Source organism: Bos indicus, chromosome 5, assembly GCF_029378745.1.
Source record: "Bos indicus isolate NIAB-ARS_2022 breed Sahiwal x Tharparkar chromosome 5, NIAB-ARS_B.indTharparkar_mat_pri_1.0, whole genome shotgun sequence".
Taxonomy (NCBI): Eukaryota; Metazoa; Chordata; class Mammalia; order Artiodactyla; family Bovidae; genus Bos; species Bos indicus.
The window spans coordinates 24,461,059-24,479,191 of NC_091764.1; the positions used below are offsets into that span (position 1 = coordinate 24,461,059).

At 43.2% G+C, this 18,133-nt stretch overlaps 1 protein-coding gene across 14 annotated transcripts in view; it reads right to left on the reverse strand.

Moving 5' to 3' along the window:
* Window positions 1-18,133, reverse strand: part of TMCC3 (transmembrane and coiled-coil domain family 3) — a 295,072-nt gene that overhangs the window by 66,395 nt on the left and 210,544 nt on the right. The window contains exon 1 of one of the 14 annotated variants that reach the window (XM_019960358.2): window positions 4,088-7,200. The exons of 12 other annotated variants lie outside the window; for them this stretch is intronic. In XM_019960358.2, the coding sequence (XP_019815917.2) occupies window positions 4,088-4,165 (78 nt within the window). In that variant the 5' untranslated portion in view covers window positions 4,166-7,200. One more of the 14 variants, XM_070788950.1, reaches the window with a different exon arrangement.

Sequence of the window (18,133 nt, forward strand, 5' to 3'; positions counted from 1 at the left end):
TACCTTGCTGATGCATGGAACAGCAGTGAGCACAGAGAAGGTGCTCCGAAACATTTGCTGAATGAAGCCTCTTGCTCTCCCAGCGCCAGCGTCTGTAGTTCATAAACATGTAAGCAATCAATTGATGAGGAATGTGCAATGGAGGAAGGTACCACATGCTAAAAATCCAAGAAAAGTCTCCATATTATTCACAAAATCAGCAGTCTTTCCATTCTCAAGCTTATGAATATGTGTTTCAGTTCAGTCGCTCAGTCACATCCGACTCTTTGCAATCCCATGGACTGCAGCACGCCAGGCTTCCCTGCCCATCACCAACTCCTGGAGCTTGCTCAAACTCATGTCTTACATAGCAATAACAAAAACTGGCCACCATCTATTGAGTCTTACTGTGTAGCTGACATTTTATAGACATGACTCATTTATTACTCACAACACCTCAACGGTGTGGAAGAGGAAACTAAGGCCTAGGATAACTATTAGGTCCAAGGTCGAGTGCTTAGTAAGCAGCCCTAACTAGCCCAGGATCTGTCCTCTGCGGGCTAGCCGCATGAAACTGGTTCTGTAGACCGAACAGTCTGGTCTGTGCAGGCAGGATGGAATAGAAGTTGATGATGTCCGAGAGTAATGAGGAAGCTAAGGCACCAGCTATCTCCTCCTGAGGTCGTAAGTGGCTAAACTAAGGTGGGATGTCTGGGGAACACAGGAAGAAGGAAAGGAATCCAGAGAAATGTCAGACCTCCAGGGGCATGGCTGACAGACTAGAGATGGGGGGAGGCAGGCACTCCAGACAACCAGCAGCTCTGATCAGTGGACCAACAGCATAAGGAAAAAAATTATTTACCTCACACATGGAGAAAAACAGCTACTACTGAGTATATACAACCACTCTTTTTACAAATTCTCTTACTGAAGACTCACAATCACTCCCCAAAGTGGGGATTATTACCACCTTTTATACATGGGCAACTGGAGGCTTGGAAAGGTTAGAGCCTGCCCAGCAGTCACCCCGTTGGGAAGTGTGAAGAGCCAGCTATGATCCAAGTCTTCTGCTTCCAGAGCCACAGCTGTTCGGCCCTAGACCCTAGTGGCTGAAGATGGCATTTTAGGACACTCAAAATTAGAACTGACAAAAATTTGATTCAGACATAATTAATAAAAACCAGTAACTGTATAGAAAGCGGACTCCCTATATTCTTAAATAGATAATAGGCTTTAACTATCTAGGGCATGGGAAAAAAAAGTAAGATTCTAATTATGTACACTCTTTCTTTTAAAATAAGGGGATATAATGTGCAGTGAGTTTTAACATGTACCATTTCTGAGTTTTACCCAGATGAAATTTAAAAATGTGAATGACCCTGACTTGTCAGCTTAGAGGCAATCACAGAATTCATCAGTTACATTACATTTTCACCAAGGGGGGTGGGGGGGAGGAATTTAGGTTAATCCACCTGGCTGTAAAAATAGACTTGTGCACTGTTAAAATAGTACACTGCCTCATTATTATTCTAGTCTCAAAGGCTTAAACAAGCTCAGCAAGCAGGATGTCTATTTTCCCTGCTCTCTCAACAGGGTATCAATTTTGAACACAGAAAGTGACCATTCGGTAAACAAGAACTTGATCTCACTGAGTCTTAACCCCCCAGGGGGAAACTTCTTATCTCTGAAAGGTTAACCAACTCCTCACACACACCTCCATTTCTCATTATAATGTTTTTAGGGGAGCTAATTTACCAAATAAGTCCACAAAAAGGTTCTTTTTAAATCCTATGTTAGAACCTTACTGTATGGCACAGGGAACTCTACTCAATGCTCTCTGATGACCTAAATGGGAAGGAAATCCAAAAGAGAAGGGATATAGGTAAACATACAGTCAATTCTCTTTGCTGTACAGCAGAAACTAACACAACACTGTAAAGCAACTACACTCCCATCGAAAAATAAATAAACGAATCCTATACTAGATGATTTGTCAAGGCAAAAGTGATATAAAGAAATTAAGTATCAGTGTTCCTTGAGGCTACCCTCAGCATCACATACTTTCTGAGTGTAAAGAAAATAAGTTTTTATAGCTACATTCAAATGAGTACCATGAAACAGTAGTTAAAATCATCTAATGGGATGCTTTCTGCGTGGGAAAATTGCTTCCGCCTGGCCTTCATTATAGCAGCCTTATGGCAGCCTTCAGGACAGATGAAAATTATATCAGCCCCATCTGAGTAAAGGTCTTTGCTGTAGAACTTGTGATCACTGTCCACTGAAGTTCTAGCCTTCCTCAATTTGATTTTGTCCAGTCCTTACCAGATTTCATTTGCCCTATATAAGCTAATTTAGAATAATCAGTATATATACGTCTAATACAGTTTTAATATATGGTCTATATAAAAACCAGGTGTCTCCATGTAGTACTTTAACAGGGTCAACAGAATTTTAAACAACATAAGAAACCCCCTTCACAAACGGTTCCCCTACTTTAACAGGAAAGATGGGTGTGGAAATGGAACAGCAGCAGATACAGCAGAGATAAAGTCTGTCGCTGACTTACACATCTGCTTTGCCACTTTCCATCTCAGTAGTTAAGCTAAAAAGAGCTGAGTTTTGGAAAGTTCCATGTGCTTTTGCCAAATTGCTTAAATGGGTTCACAATGAGCCATCCCTCCCTCAAAGATTACTAATCCTGCTGTTTACACGAAGATTATCACAGTTGTGACAAGAGAAACCCAGCTTCCACACTTTTTTCAAACCTGAAATGTCTTCCGTCAACTACAACACGATGGACCACACATGCCCGATTACAAAGTCATCAGAAAAAGATCTTTATCTTCCTTTGCAGTTATATTAGTCAGCCGCCATCCCTCAACAAACGTCTAACTTTAGGTAACCAAAGATTTTTTACTATCAATATTTTCTTTCAAATGCAGTTTCTAGTTATTTTCATTACAAACTGTTATGGAACTTTTAAGAAAGTGCAGAAAAAGAGAGGGAGAATTCTTTTGTGGGGAGGGAGAGCGGGCTGCATGCTGGAGATAAGTATTACTCCACTAAATGTACTTAATCCGAAAAATATTAAATCATTTTGTTAAACTGATTAACAGATGCGAGCACGATCCTACCTCCTGAACTTTAAGCAGAGAGGCTGGCAGTCAACGACTAAGATCGTGCAAGAGAGCAGTTAGCGCAAACAACACCTTCAGGCAATCCTCGCCCGAACAAATGCCAGGAGGAGGAGGTGCAGTTCTAAACGGCAGTTCAATCAGTCAACGGGAGAGCCAAGTGTTCAACCTGGACGATCAAACATTCCTGAGAGCAAAGCTATCCCCGAGGCAGGTGAGGCTTCCTCTCTCCTGAGGGACCGGCGCGCAGGCTGAGGCCTCCCTCCCCGTTCGAGCACTACATGGTTCGTCTCCGCTGCTCACTCTGAAAAGCTATTTTCGCCCACAGCCAAAATCAGCAACAGCAAATTACACAGCAAACAATGGAGAGGGCGCCTGCTCCTGACGACTAGAAACTGTACAGGCAGCGCGCAAGACTGACTTTTCACTGGGGCAGAGCCCGGAGGAGCGGCCGCGGGAAACCGGGAAGCGGGGTCTGCCGCCTGTCTACGCTCCGGCCGCGCACAGCCCCGAACCCGAAAGCCCCGACGGCTCGGGAGGCGCGGCGGCTGCTCTTGAGTTTAGGAAGCTGGGAGGCCGAACTCCGGGGACACGACGACGCGCGCGGCGGGATCCCCTCGGGTCTGGCCCCGCGCAGAGAGCGCTCCCTGGCGGAGAGGGGCAGCGGAGCGCCGGTCGTCGAGGAGACCCAGGCGCGCCGGGACCCGACGAGCGGCGGTGGGCCTGGGCTTGGCGTTGCTCCCACCCCGGACGGGAACTTGAGGTCTCGGAACCGCGCGGGCCGAGCTCCTACGCCCCTCTTCCAATCCCTGTCAGCCCGAAAGGTGCAGGGAAGTCCGGGCTCCGAGCCGCAGGGAAGGGAGGGAGGGAGCCGGCGAAACGCGCAGGGCGAGGTCGTTCCAGCAGGAGCCCACGCCCACCCAACCTCTCCCCTGGGAGGGCGCCCCCACCGCCACAACGACCGCGACCCTCACCCTTCTCTTGCAGTGGTGGTGCCGGCCCGGGTCGGAATAGGTCCGGTCCACGGTGAGCGCCGTGTCGCTGCCCGGCATCTCGGCGCTGGCGCCGGGAACTTTCCCGGGGTCCAGTGCCGCCGCGCCGCGAGCTGCCGGCGTGCTCCGGCTTGGGCTTGGGCTCGCCCAGGGGAGCCTCGGCCAGGGGGCGGTGCGGGCTCCCGCAGCTGCTGCCAACACCCGCGCGGCCGCCCTGCGCCGCCGCCGCTGCTGCTGCCGCGGAGTGGAGAGGGCGGGAGAGGCGGGGCAGGGACGCAAGAGTCTCCGCCCCTCTCCCGTCTCTGCCGCGCCCCCTGCGCGCCCCGCCCTCCCGAGACCCTCTCCAGGTGCCTCGGCTCTGCCTCCCTCTCTTGCTTAAACTTGATTCCACCTGAGTGGCATCTTCACTATTTGTTGACTTACCTGATGAAAGATGGATTTTGGTCAAGATGTTGAGGCATGCCTTTAATGCTTCCTTTCACGTTAGTCTTATTCAACATGCACTTATGGGACACCGTGCTAGGCCCTGGGGGTAGGGATCCGAATTCTTTTTTTGTGTCTGAGGTGTTTTTTTTTTTTTTTTTTTTTTTTTTTAAGTGCTCATGTTTTTCTTCTTCTGATTCCACTGAGCAAATACTACACTTCCTCTTAAACAACCATCTATAGTGTTGTGTATTTTTATTTTGCAAGTCTGGCTCACCTTTATGTTGGAAACTACTTGAAAATCAAGATACATCTTTTCATTTTAGTATGCCCTATTTCGAGTGAAGAGTTCCTCCCCACAAGAAATATGGAGTCTAGAGGAGACAGTGAAAACACCTCGTCTGGTTATTGAGACAGTGTACCAGTGGGAGAATGAGTTGAAATACTGAAAGTGCAGCTGCTCCAGAGAAGAATTAGAGTTAGACCTTACCAGCCCAGAAGGAGGAGGATTGGGATCCTCTCCTTCAAAGGGCTGAGGGGAAGGGAAGTACAGGCAGAAGAAAAATCCTGAGCATAAAAATAGAGGTGCATGCTAAGTCACGTGCAACTCTGGGCAACCCCTATGGACTGTAGACCGCCAGGCTCCTCTGTCCATGGGATTCTCCAGGCAAGAACACTGGAGTGGGTTGCCATGCCCTCCTCCAGGGGATTCCCCACCCATAGATGGAACTCGCATCTCTTACCTCCACCTACATTGGCAGATGGGTTCTTTACCACTAGCGCCACCCGGGAAGCCCCCAAAGGTACGTTTGGAAAACCTCAAGCCATCAGTTTAGGGAGTCTCTGCAGGAACAGAAAGACTGGATGGAAAAAGTAGGCAGCGACCATGTGGTGCAGGGCTCTACTTCAAGGCTGATTAGTTCAGCCCTATTGTTGGATACTGGGAGAGCTGCTGGAGGGTTCTGAAAGGGGACAAGACAGTGTCAGGATGGAAAGTAAAGAAGAAATATCTAATAGCTGTGAGATGCACTGATTAAAGATGGGTAAGGGACACCGGCTAGAAGGCTACTGCAAAAATTGAAAACAACTTCAATGTCCTTCAGAAGGAGATTGAGTAAATTACAATATAGACATCCAGTTAAGTGGTGCTGCTAAGTCACATCAGTCGTGTCCAACTCTTCTCGACCCCACAGACGGCAGCCCAACAGGCTCCTGTCCCTGGGATTCTCCAGGCAAGAACACTGGAGTGGGTTGCCATTTCCTTCTCCAGTGCATGAAAGTGAAATATGAAAGTGAAGTCGCTCAGTCGTGTCCAACTCTTCTCAACCCCACAGACGGCAGCCCACCAGGCTCCCGTCCCTGGGATTTCCCAGGCAAGAGTGCTGGAGTGGTGTGCCATTGCCTTCTCCAGTGTTAGGTACCTGTAATAGAATGGCAGCTCTCAATGTATGGCTACAGAAATAGCTCTAACATATCTGGTTAGTAAAAAAGCAATGTGCAGAGTAATATATATATAGTATTCCACCATTTATATAAAAACTATATATATATATATGGTTAAATATGCATAACATATTTTGGGGAGAATTAACATGAAACTAGAGAAATCTACAAGAAACTGATGGCAGGAGACAGGAACTAGGTAGCTAGAAGGAACGGATGAAGGTTTATTTCTCACCGTATATGCTTTTTGAACTTGAATGCTTGAACTGTGTGCATATATTGACTATTTAAAAAGTGAAATAAAACATATCTTTTATTGAAGGGGGGTTTGGGGGAGAATGGATACATACACATGTATGGCTGAGTCCCTTCACTGTTTACCTGAAACCATCATAACATTGTTAATTGGCCTTACCCCAATATAAAATAAAAAGTTCTAAAAAAGGCAAGGATTTCTAAATATATATATGTATTTTTTTAATGAAGAGGACAAATTTATCAAAACTAACTTAAGAAACGGAAAACCCCATAGAGTCCTAAAATCATTCAAAAATTAAATCAACATTTAAAAATACTCCCCATATATGAAACAACTCCACCAGTCCCAGAGAGTTTTTCAGGTGAGTTACTCCAAAGCAGAGAAGAGAGATTTCAAATGTGAATGTGTGTATGATGTTAGCTAGGGTGGCTACAGAAGGCCTCCACGATAAGGTAACATTTGAGAAGAGATCTAGGAAGAATGGGAGCTAGCCACGTAGATGTCTGAAGACTGTTGATGAAAGGAACAGCAAGTATTAATATAAAGTCCCCAAAGCAGGAACATTTGGGAGTGTTCAGGAAGAGCAAGGAGGCCAGTGTTGCCTGGGACAACAGTAGATGAAATCAGAAACATTTCAAAGGACCAGGTCCTATAGGGTAATTTAGACTATTTTAAGAACTTTGAGTTTAATTCTGAGAAAGATGGGAATATCTGAAATTTTCTAAGCAAATGCTCTGTCTTTTCACTTGGGAGGAAAAAAAAAAATGATCCCTACCTCAAGGCATACAAAAAAATCAGTATCAGATAGATTAAAGATCTAAAGGAGAAAAAACAATTATTAAAACTGCCAAAAGTGGAAGAATATCATTCTGATCTCAAGTCATAAAAAGTAGTTCACAAAAAACATAAACCACAAAGATTCGACTACACTGTTTTAAATTTTCTGCTCATGAAAAAAAATAATAAAGTGAAAAGATAAGCCACAAACAAAATGAGCTAAAAATAATCAATATAGATGAATTTCATCAACAATACTGAGAAACAAAAAAAAAGCAAACCACATAAAACTGCCTGTTGTGAGATTCTATTCAAGTAAAGTTGAAATAGGAAGAATAAATGGCATTTTTAGGAGAACAAAGATATATAGCTAAGCTATTAAGAAAAGTTAAGAGCATGATATACACAAATTTCAGGAGAGTATTTACCTCTAGTGTGGAGATAAGGATTCAAGAGGAAAGGGAAACAAGATTATAAACAATGCCATATTTACTGAATGGCTATTGTTATACTAGATATGTTTTCATGCCTACATATATACACAATATTTCATAATAATTTAAAATTCTAAAGATAACAAAGACTCAAAAGACAGATGTGATGATGGCATCCTTAATCCTGGATTTAAGTCACCAGTGGAGTATCTACTTATATACACAAATGTAATGAGCACCGAAGAATTGATGCTTTTGAACTGTGGTGTTGGAGAAAACTCTTGAGAGTCCCTTGGACTGCAAGGAGATCCAACCAGTCCATCCTAAAGGAGATCAGTCCTGGGTATTCATTGGAAGGACTGATGTTGAAGCTGAAACTCCAGTACTCTGGCCACCTGATGCGAAGAGTTGACTCATTTGAAAAGACCCTGATGCTGGGAAAGATTGAGGGCAGGAGGAGAAGGGGATGACAGAGGATGAGATGGTTGGATGGCATCACCGACTCAATGCACATGGGTTTGGGCAGACTCTGGGAGTTGGTAATGGACAGGGAGGCCTGGCGTGCTGCAGTTCATGGGGTCACAAAGAGTTGGACACGACTGAGTGACTGAACTGAACTGAATAACACTTTATAAGTATAAATCTTGATATAAAGGCAAGACAGTCTGTTGTTATTGTCTTTATGCCAATGTAATCTTATAAAGATCCATTCTGAAATCTGTTAAGAGTCTGTCTCTGGGTTTTCCCCCTTCATTTGCCTGATGCCTCATTTTTTCAGGTACCTAGGACTGTAGAAATTATATTGATCAGGTGTATGCATGTACAAGTGTGTGTAACTGTATCTGTGTGTAACTTTAGAGAGGCCAGACCTAAGTAAGTTCTCTGACAAGCCAAGATTGGGCTTTGGTTAGTGACAGCAGGCAGCTATTTTCCATTTCTATTACTGTCTTGGTGTTGCTTAGAAGAACTCCATTCTGGAAAGAAACGCTGATCCTCCACAAAACGAATGAATTAAAACTATATTAGGCTCACTTCAATTTCAATTAACAGAGGATGTTCTTTTTTAGATCATTTTGATTTTTTTCATAAGCCAGTTGCCCAAAAGCTGCTCTACTGGGCACTCATACAAAATAATGTTTTTAAAAGCCCAAATTAAATAGCACAAGAGCAAGCTCCCCAGAAAAGAAAGAAAACAAGCTGTGTGGATCACCATTGGCTCTCTTATTTGGAATTAGGACCCATGGGGAAAACAGATCATGTGCCTTCTTTTTCTCTCTTCTTCTCAGGGAGAGGGAGGGAGAGAGGGTGGGGGGGGGGAGAGAGAGAGAGAGAGAGAGAACACACATTTTTTCTTCAACATAAGAATTATCTGTGCCTCTGATAACAGCCTCCAAAAGCCTCTCTCTGCAAAACATAATTAAAATTTTTTTAAAAACTGCACCTTTAAAGTAGCAAATGCAATCAGAACAATATGGAAGATAAAGGTACAAAATCTAGGGTGTAAACCAAGAATTTACTTCCAAAGTGTAAGGTACAATAACGCAGCATGTTCTCAGCAGGAGAGAAGCGAACTGGGTCATTAAAGCCATAATAGTGTAAAACAGTGAGAAAAGTCTTCATAAAAGAGACAGGGTTGTACTTGATTCTCATAGTACATATTTGTTGTTTCTGCCTGCCCCAGCATCCAGCCTCTTATTCTCAAAATATTAACAGTACCTCGATTTTTCTTTTGGGATCCATCCCATCCCCATCCTCAATTCAAGTAATTTAGGTGAGACTGACCACGCTGGACCTCTGGCTCCAGGAAGAGGCACGTGATCCAGACTTGGCCAATCAGAGTTGGTTCAACGTGCACAGAAAGAGGCTCATGACCCAGTCAGAGCCAATCAGAGTCTCCCCTGAGACTTCTGCTGTAACTACTGGGAAAGAACTGAGCCCATCAAGGTGGCACCAGGTTTAGCCGGTAGAATATAAACCTGCTGCCATGGTGGGCATTCCTGCTATATGTGGTAGACACACAAACACAACTTCCTCCCTGAGGGAAACAGCCATGAAAGGGGAAAGACTCATCGCTGAATTGTTGAAGCACTGAATCCAGCTTTTTCCACTATCTACTGCCACACGACAGCTCACCCTAAGATACACTGGCTTACAACAACTACCTAATTCATTTGCTTATGAGTCTGCATTTTGAGCAAGTCTGCAGAGTTTGGCTTTTCTCTGCTCCTTGTGATACTGGCTGGAGCTGGAGTGTCCAAGATGGCTTCACTCACCTGTCAGCACCAAGAGGAATGGGGGTGGCTGGAATACCTGGGGCTGGCCAGGCCTCTATCTCAATGTGTATATGTTTATATATTTAAACAAAATATTTTTATATTTCATAGTCTCCCTTCTTCCAGGGATCCCTTCTCCCTATTGGAATAGCTGGACTTATTTACATGGTGAGTGGTTTTCAAGAGATGAAAAACAAATGATGCCAAACTTCTTAAGGGCTAGCCCGGAGTTGGCAGAGTAGCACTTCTGTCACATTCGATTGGTTAGAATGAGTCAAAAGCCCAGACCAGGCTCAAGGGGAGCAGAAGTAGCATCCACTCTTGACTGGAGTAGTAGACACATACAGGGATGGGAGAATTGTTGGATGCCATCACAGCAGACGATCCGCCACATCAAATGTGGCTAGATTCTCCCCTCCTTTCTGGTTATATGAAGCAAGGCATTTCTCATTTTACTTAAACCAGTTTTTAAAAACCGAATACATTTAATGCTGGGTCTGGGTAGACAGAAGACAGTGAGAAGGGCAGCATTTCAAGAGAAAGCAGGACCTAAGGACAACACAAACAGAGGAACAGTGAGCAGAGAATTCCAGTGAGGACAGTTTTTATCAGGCCACTAATTGAGCCTTCCTTGGTCAGTCCATGCCAGATGACCTCCTAGATTCTTGAACTAATTATAGTCTATACCTCTTGTTTGAACACAAAAGTTATCTTATCACGTTATTTAAATATTTAGTGTGGTGTTTTGTATGTGCCCTCCCCCAACTAGATTATAGGCTACCTGAAGGAAAAAATGATGCCTTCTAGGTAAGTGTGTGCAGTCCTGGTTCCTAACATAGTATCACACATTCAATGCATACTTGCTGAGTGAATGGATAGATTCAACATTTATCAAACGCCTAGTTATTTTCCCAGCATTAGGGTTTTAAAAATGAGTAAGAGGTAAGCAAAAGGTAGCTTTTGCCCTCCAGGGGTTGGAATGAGCAATATTATAAGGATGAAAATGTGCTGAACAATGAGTGTTACTAATTTTCATACACTAAGTAGTTACTGAAATTTGTGATTTCACAAATTTCTGCGATTGCTTATTGAGCATCTTTGATGTGATGGGTTCTGTTCCTGGTGCTGAGGATATAAAAATGAGTAAGAGGGACGTCCCTGGTGGTCCAGTGGTTAAGTATCTGCCTGTCAACGCAGGGGACACAAGTTTGATCCTTGGTCCAGGAACTAAGAACACATATGCCGGGTGGCAACTAAGGCTGTGCACCACAAGTACTGAGCCCATGCACCTCGAACCTGTGCTCCACGATAAGAGAAGCCACTGCAATGAGAAGCCTGCATACCCTAACTTGAGAGTAGCCCACACTCGCTGCAACTAGGGAAAGCCTGTGTGCAGCAAGAAAGACCCAGCGTAGCCAAAAATAAATAAATAATTTTTTTTAATTAAAAAAAAAAAGAGGACAACATGGTCCAATCCTGAAAGGCTATCCCATTTAGACGGGGAGACAGACTGCCAAAAAAAAGGGGTTACTATGAATGCAAAGATAGTTATATCCTTGGTACAGTGGTGGGGCAAAGGGAAAAAGTCATCTCCTGGTGAAACTCAGTTCCGTACGTTAGGCTTCCTATCACTATAGCAGGGAGAAGGAAATAAACATAAAGGAAAGTGTGACTTTAAAGATGAAAGTGTAAGCCTCTTATAAAGTAAAGGAAAATGTATTCCTTTCACATAATATTTTTATTTAATAGTAGAGGGAAGTTTCCTTCTCCAGGGAAAATATGTAAGACAAAAAGTACAGCAAGCTTTTCTCTTAAGGATTTAAGGACAGAGAGTGGAAAGTGAAGAATAAATCAGATGTTTAAAATTTGTTCAAATAGCTTAAGGTAAATACATGCTGATATATATAAAAAATATATACATATAACTTGTTTATACCCCAGACCAGAAGCTTCCAGGGCTGATACAAATATAAATATCTAATTTTAACCACCTGATTTACAGCCAACTGGAAATGACCACTCTTAATGTTTATACTTAATTTTCAAGATAGCATGTTCTATATAACTGTAAGAAAACAATTGCTGCTATTTATTTAGCATTAGCAATCATCTGGCACAGTAACCCATAACTTCCACTTGGCAAGATTTTGATAAAAACAGGAAAGTAAAAAGATTCAAACTTTGCAGGCTTGTGAACTTGCCTTCTAAGTTTCCATTTTTCTTTTTTAATTTAACAATTTCATGCTACCAATTTCTCAAGAGCAATGAAATCTTTTTTCAATTTTTTAATTGACTGATGATTGCTTTACAAAGTTAATTTGATTTCTGTCATACATCAACATGAATTAGCCATAGATGTACATATGTCCCCTCCCTCTTGAATCTCCCTCCCACCTCCTGCCCATTCTCACCTCTCTATAGTATTACAGAGCCCCAGTTTGAGTTCCCTGAGTCATACAGCAAATTCCCATTGGCTATCTATTTACATACGTTAGTGTATATGTATGCATGCTACTCTTTCCATTCACCTTGCCCTCTCCCTCTTCTCCCTCACCCTTGTCCGTACGTCTGGTTTCTGTGTCTGTGTCTTCATTGCTAAGAGTGATGAATCTTAAAGAGGATTCTACATGGAGATTTCAAGTGTTCAAGACACTGATCCCTAACATTTATCTTCCCTGAATACATGAAGCTACATTAAGAGGTACAAAAATGTACTTTATCTCATCAAAATGAAAAGCTTTTGCTTTGTAAAAACCTTGTTAAGACAGTGAAAGGACAGAATACAGATGGGGAGAAACATTTGCAAAACCACAAATGCAACAAATTAGCTGGGTTAGAATCCAGAATATATAAAGAACTCTCAAAACTCAGCAGTAAAAAAAAAAAAATAAACAATCCAGCTGGATTTAAAAAAGACAGAGGAACCATAAGTCAAATTGCCAACATCCGTTGGATCATAGAAAAAGCAAGAGAATTCCAGGAAAGCACCTATTTCTGCTTCATTGACTACACTAAAGCCTTTGATTCTGTGGATCACAACAAACTGTGGAAAATTCTTCAAGAGATGGGAATACCAGACCACCTCAACTGCCTCCTGAGAAATCTGTATGTGGGCCAAGAAGCAACAGTGAGAACCGGACATGGAACAACAGACTGGTTCTAAATTGGGACAGGAATACATCAAGGCTGTGTATTGTCACCCGGCTTATTTAACTTACATGCAGAGTACATCATGCGAAATGCTGGGCTGAATGAAACACAGCTGGAACTAAGATTGCCAGGAGAAATATCAGTAACCTCAGATATGCAGATGACACCACCCTTATGACAGAAAGTGAAGAGAAACTATAAAGAGCCTCTTGATGAAAGTGAAAGAGGAGAGTGAAAACTCTGGTTTAAAACTCAACATTCAAAAAACTAAGATCATGGCATCTGGTCCCATCAGTTCATGGGAAATAAATAGGGAAACAATGGAAACAGTGAGAAACTTTATTTTCTTGGGCTCCAAAATCACTGCAGATGGTAACTGCAGCCATGAAATTAAAAGACGCTTGCTCCTTGGAAGAAAAGCTATGACTAACCTACACAGAATATTAAAAAGCAGAGACACTGCTTTGCCAGCAAAGGTCCATCTAGTCAAAGCTATGGTTTTTTCCAGTAGTCATGTATGGATGTGAGAGTTGGACCATAAAGAAAGATGAGTACCAAAGAATTGATGCTTGTGAACTGTGGCATTGGAGAAGACTCTTGAGAGTTACTTAGACTGCAAGGAGATCAAACCAGTCATTCCTAAAAGGAAATCAGTCCTGAATATTCATTGGAAGGACTGATGCTGAAGCTGAAACTCCAATACTTTGGCCACCTGATGTGAAGAACTGACTCATTGAAAAGACCCTGATGCTGGGAAAGATTGAGGGCAGGAGGAGAAGGGGACAACAGAGGATGAGATAGTTGGATGACATCACCGACTCGATGAACATGAGTTTGGGTAAGCTCTGGGAGTTGGTGATGGACAGAGAAGCCTGGCGTGCTGCAGTTCATAGGGTCACAAAGAGTCAGACATGACTGAGTGACTAAACTGAACTCAACTGAACTGAACTGAAAAATGGGCAAAAGACATAAATAGATTTCATCAAGGAAGATATACAGATAGCAGGTCACATATGAAGAGATGTTCAGTGTTATTAGCCATTCAGTTCAGTTCAGTCGCTCAGTCGTGTCCGACTCTTTGCGACCCCATGAATCGCAGCACACCAGACCTCCCTGTCCATCACCAACTCCCGGAGTTCACTCAAACTCACATCCATCGAGTCAGTGATGCCATCCAGCCATCTCATCTTCTGTCATCCCCTTCTCCTCCTGCCCCCAATCCCTCCCAGCATCAGAGTCTTTTCCAATGAGTCAACTCTTCGCATGAAGTGGCCAAAGTACTGGAGTTTCAGTTTTAGCATCATTCCTTCCAAAGAACACCCAGGACTGATCTCCTTCAGCATGGACTGGTTGGATCTCCTTGCAGTCCAGGGGACTCTCAAGAGTCTTCTCCAACACCACAGTTCAAAAGCATCAATTCTTCGGTGCTCAGCCTTCTTCACAGTCCAACTCTCACATCCATACATGATCACAGGAAAAACCATAGCCTTGACTAGACAGACATTTGTTGGCAAAGTAATGTCTCTGCTTTTTAATATGCTATCTAGCTTGGTCATAACTTTCCTTCCAAGGAATAAGTTTCTTTTAATTTCATGGCTGCAATCACCATCTACAGTGATTTTGGAGCCCCTGAAAATTAAGTCTGACACTGTTTCCACTGTTTCCCCATCTATTTCCCATGAAGTGATGGGACCAGATGCCATGATCTTCGTTTTCTGAATGTTGAGCTTTAAGCCAACTTTTTCACTCTCCTCTTTCACTTTCATCAAGAGGCTTTTTAGTTCCTTTTCACTTTCTGCCATAAGGGTGGTGTCATCTGCATATCTGAGGTTCTTGATATTTCTCCCCGCAATCTTGATTCCAGCCTGTGCTTCTTCCAGCCCAGCGTTTCTCATGATGTACTCTGCATATAAGTTAAGTAAGCAGGGTGACGATATACAGCCTTGACGTACTGCTTTTCCTATTTGGAACCAGTCCGTTGTTCCGTGTCCAGGGAAATGCAAATTAAAACCTCAATTGAGACATCACGACATACCTATGAGAACCTATCAGATTGGTAATAATAAAAAATAGTGATAGCACTAAATTCTGGCAAGGATATGGAGAAACTTAATAACTCATACATTTCTGGCAGGAATGTAAAATGGTACAATCTCTCTGGAAAATAATTTGGCATTTTTCTATAAAACTAAATATGCAAATACCATATGACTCAGCAATTACACTCTTAAGTCATTTATTCCAGGGAGAAGAAAACATATGTTCACATTAAAACCTACACAAAAATGTTCATAGTAGCTTTATTCATAAAAGCCCCAAACTAGAAATGGCCCGGGATGGCCTTCAGCAGATAAATGGTTCAACACACTTTGGGACATCCATACTATGAAATACTACTTAGCAAGAAAATGGTACACACAAATGATATACAACAACTTGGGTGAGTGCTGAGGGAATTATGCTGAATGAGAAAAGCTAATCTTCCAAAGGTTATATACCACACAATGATTTCATTCATGTAGCGTTCTTGTAATGACAAAATCATAGAAATGGAATCAAGACTGGTGATTGCCAAGGATTAGGAACTGGGTGGGGAGGAAGGGGGATACAGGAGGAGGCGAATAGAGTGATAAAAGGGCAACGCCAGGGATCCTGTGATGATGGAAGTCTTCTGTATCTTGACTGTAGTGGCATAGTACTCATTCATGTGAAACAACTGCAGAGAACTAAACACACACACACACACAGAGAACTGCCCCTCAGTATCCATGGGGCATTGGTTCCAGGACCCACTGCAGATTCCAAAACCCACAGATGCTCCCATAGTCAACCCTCAGTATCCATAGTTCCACATCCTCGGATTTAACCAGCTGCAGGTATAGTATGGAATGTGTTCACTGAAAAATTATGTGTATTAGTCGACCCACGCAGCTCAAATCTGTGTTGTTCAACGATCAATTGCACGAGCAAAACTGGGGAAAATCTGATTAAGGTTGTGGATTGCTTCAATGCTACCATGTTATTTGTAGTACTACTTCTACAAAAGACGTTACTTTTGAGGAAACTAGGTAAAAGGTACCCGGGATCTCTCTGTATTATTCCTGTAACTACATGTGACTGTATAATGATCTCAAAATGAAAACGTTAATGTAAAATGTATTTTAGGACTTCCCTAGTGGTACAGTGGGTAAGAATCCACCTGCCAGTGCAGGGTTCTATTCCTGGTCCAGGAAGTTTCCACATGCCCCAGAGCAACTAAGCCCATGTGCCACAACTGCTAAGCCTGTGCGCCTGGCACCTGTGCCCACGCAACACGAGAAGCCACCACGATGCACTGCAACGAAGGGTGGCCTCCGCTCACCACAACTGGGGAAAGTCCATGAGCGGCAGCAAGGACCCAGCACAACCAAAAACACGTAATTTTAAAAATAAATAAAATAAAATGTATTTTAAATGTAGGTGCAACTGGGATGATTTTCACAGGAAAATCTTTGGGTTTGGGGAAAGGGGAACAACACAGCAAGTGGGAGTGGGTGGTGCAGGTTCAGTTCAGTTCAGTCGCTCCGTTGTGTCCGACTCTTTGCAACCCCATGAATCGCAGCACACCAGGCCTCCCTGTCCATCACCAACTCCCGGAGTTCACCCAAACTCATGTCCATGGAGTTGGTGATGCCATCCAGCCATCTCATCCTCTGTCATCCCCTTCTCCTCCTGCCCCCAATCCCTCCCAGCATCAGGGTCTTTTCCAATGAGTCAGTTCTTCACATCAGGTGGCCAAAGTATTGGAGTTTCAGCTTCAGCATCATTCCTTCCAAAGAACACCCAGGACTGATCTCCTTTAGAATGGACTGGTTGGATCTCCTTGCAGTCCAAGGGACTCTCAAGTCTTCTCCAGCACCACAGTTCAAAAGCATCAATTCTTCGGCACTCAGCCTTCTTCACAGTCCAACTCTCACATCCATACATGACCACTGGAAAAACCATAGCCTTGACTAGACGGACCTTTGTTGGCAAAGTAATGTCTCTGCTTTTGAATATGCTATCTAGGTTGGTCATAACTTTCCTTCCAAGGAGTAAGCGTCTTTTAATTTCATGGCTACAATCACCATCTGCAGTGATTTGGGAGCCCAAAAAAATAAAGTCTGACACTGTTTCCACTGTTTGCCCATCTGTTTCCCATGAAGTGATGGGACCAGATGCCATGATCTTCGTTTTCTAAATGTTGAGCTTTAAGCCAAATTTTTCACTCTCCACTTTCACTTTCATCAAGAGGCTTCTTAGTTCCTCTTCACTTTCTGCCATAAGGGTGGTGTCATCTGCATATCTGGGGTTATTGATATTTCTCCTGGCAGAGTGGGTGGTAGAGAGAATTTTTTCTCTGGAGGAGCGGTCCACAGAGCAGAGTGCCTCCAAGTTCTGGCCCCTTACCACACCACAGAAGGGGACCAGCTGTAGAGATCGGCAAGTAAGGGCCAGACCATAGGTGGTGTCCATGAATGAGATCGCCAACAGCAGCCCTTGGCTGCAGTGATGCTGTGTCTGAAGCTCTAGTCAACTCCGAAGACTTTGAGGCCAGGGGTTAGTCCTTTATCCTGAGCCAGCCAGTGATCAGCTTTTTAACAGAGAAGCAGTCATTCTATGTTTTTGTTTGAATAAATGACTGACAATTAAGAACAACAGACCGAACAGACCGATCATTTTCAGTAAAATGCAAAAATTCATATTTTCTACATTGAATAGAGAATTTCACTGTTCTGCTGAGAGTTCCCATATTGGTTTGAGTCTCTGAATTACATTCTGTAACACACAGATGATAACATGAGTGCTATGTTATTTCTAACCTCTTGACCTCCCATTTACTAGGAAAGGGTTGCATTATCTGATCACCGTTTATGACTCTTGGCTGTCTGCTCCTGCAGTTTCCCAGAAGCCACAACAATGACAGAAAACAAACCTAGATGCAAATGCCTTACTTTGTACTCGGCACAAAGTGTTCCTTTTGGTTAAGTCTTTACTAGAGTTGTGACGCTCAGGTTCCCACTTCCCTTCACCACAGAGGCAGCAGTGTTCTGATCTCTAGCTGACTTCACGCTCTGCATGACCAGCCAAGGAGAATTCTTTCTCATCAAACACATACTGAGCCTGAAGGCTGAGCTAGCTTCACTTCAGAAACACAGCGTCTGTGAATTCACTTTGCACTTTATCAATTCACTTTGCAAGATAAGGATGGTGGGAGATGAAACTGCCAGAAAAATCTGATGTGATGTCT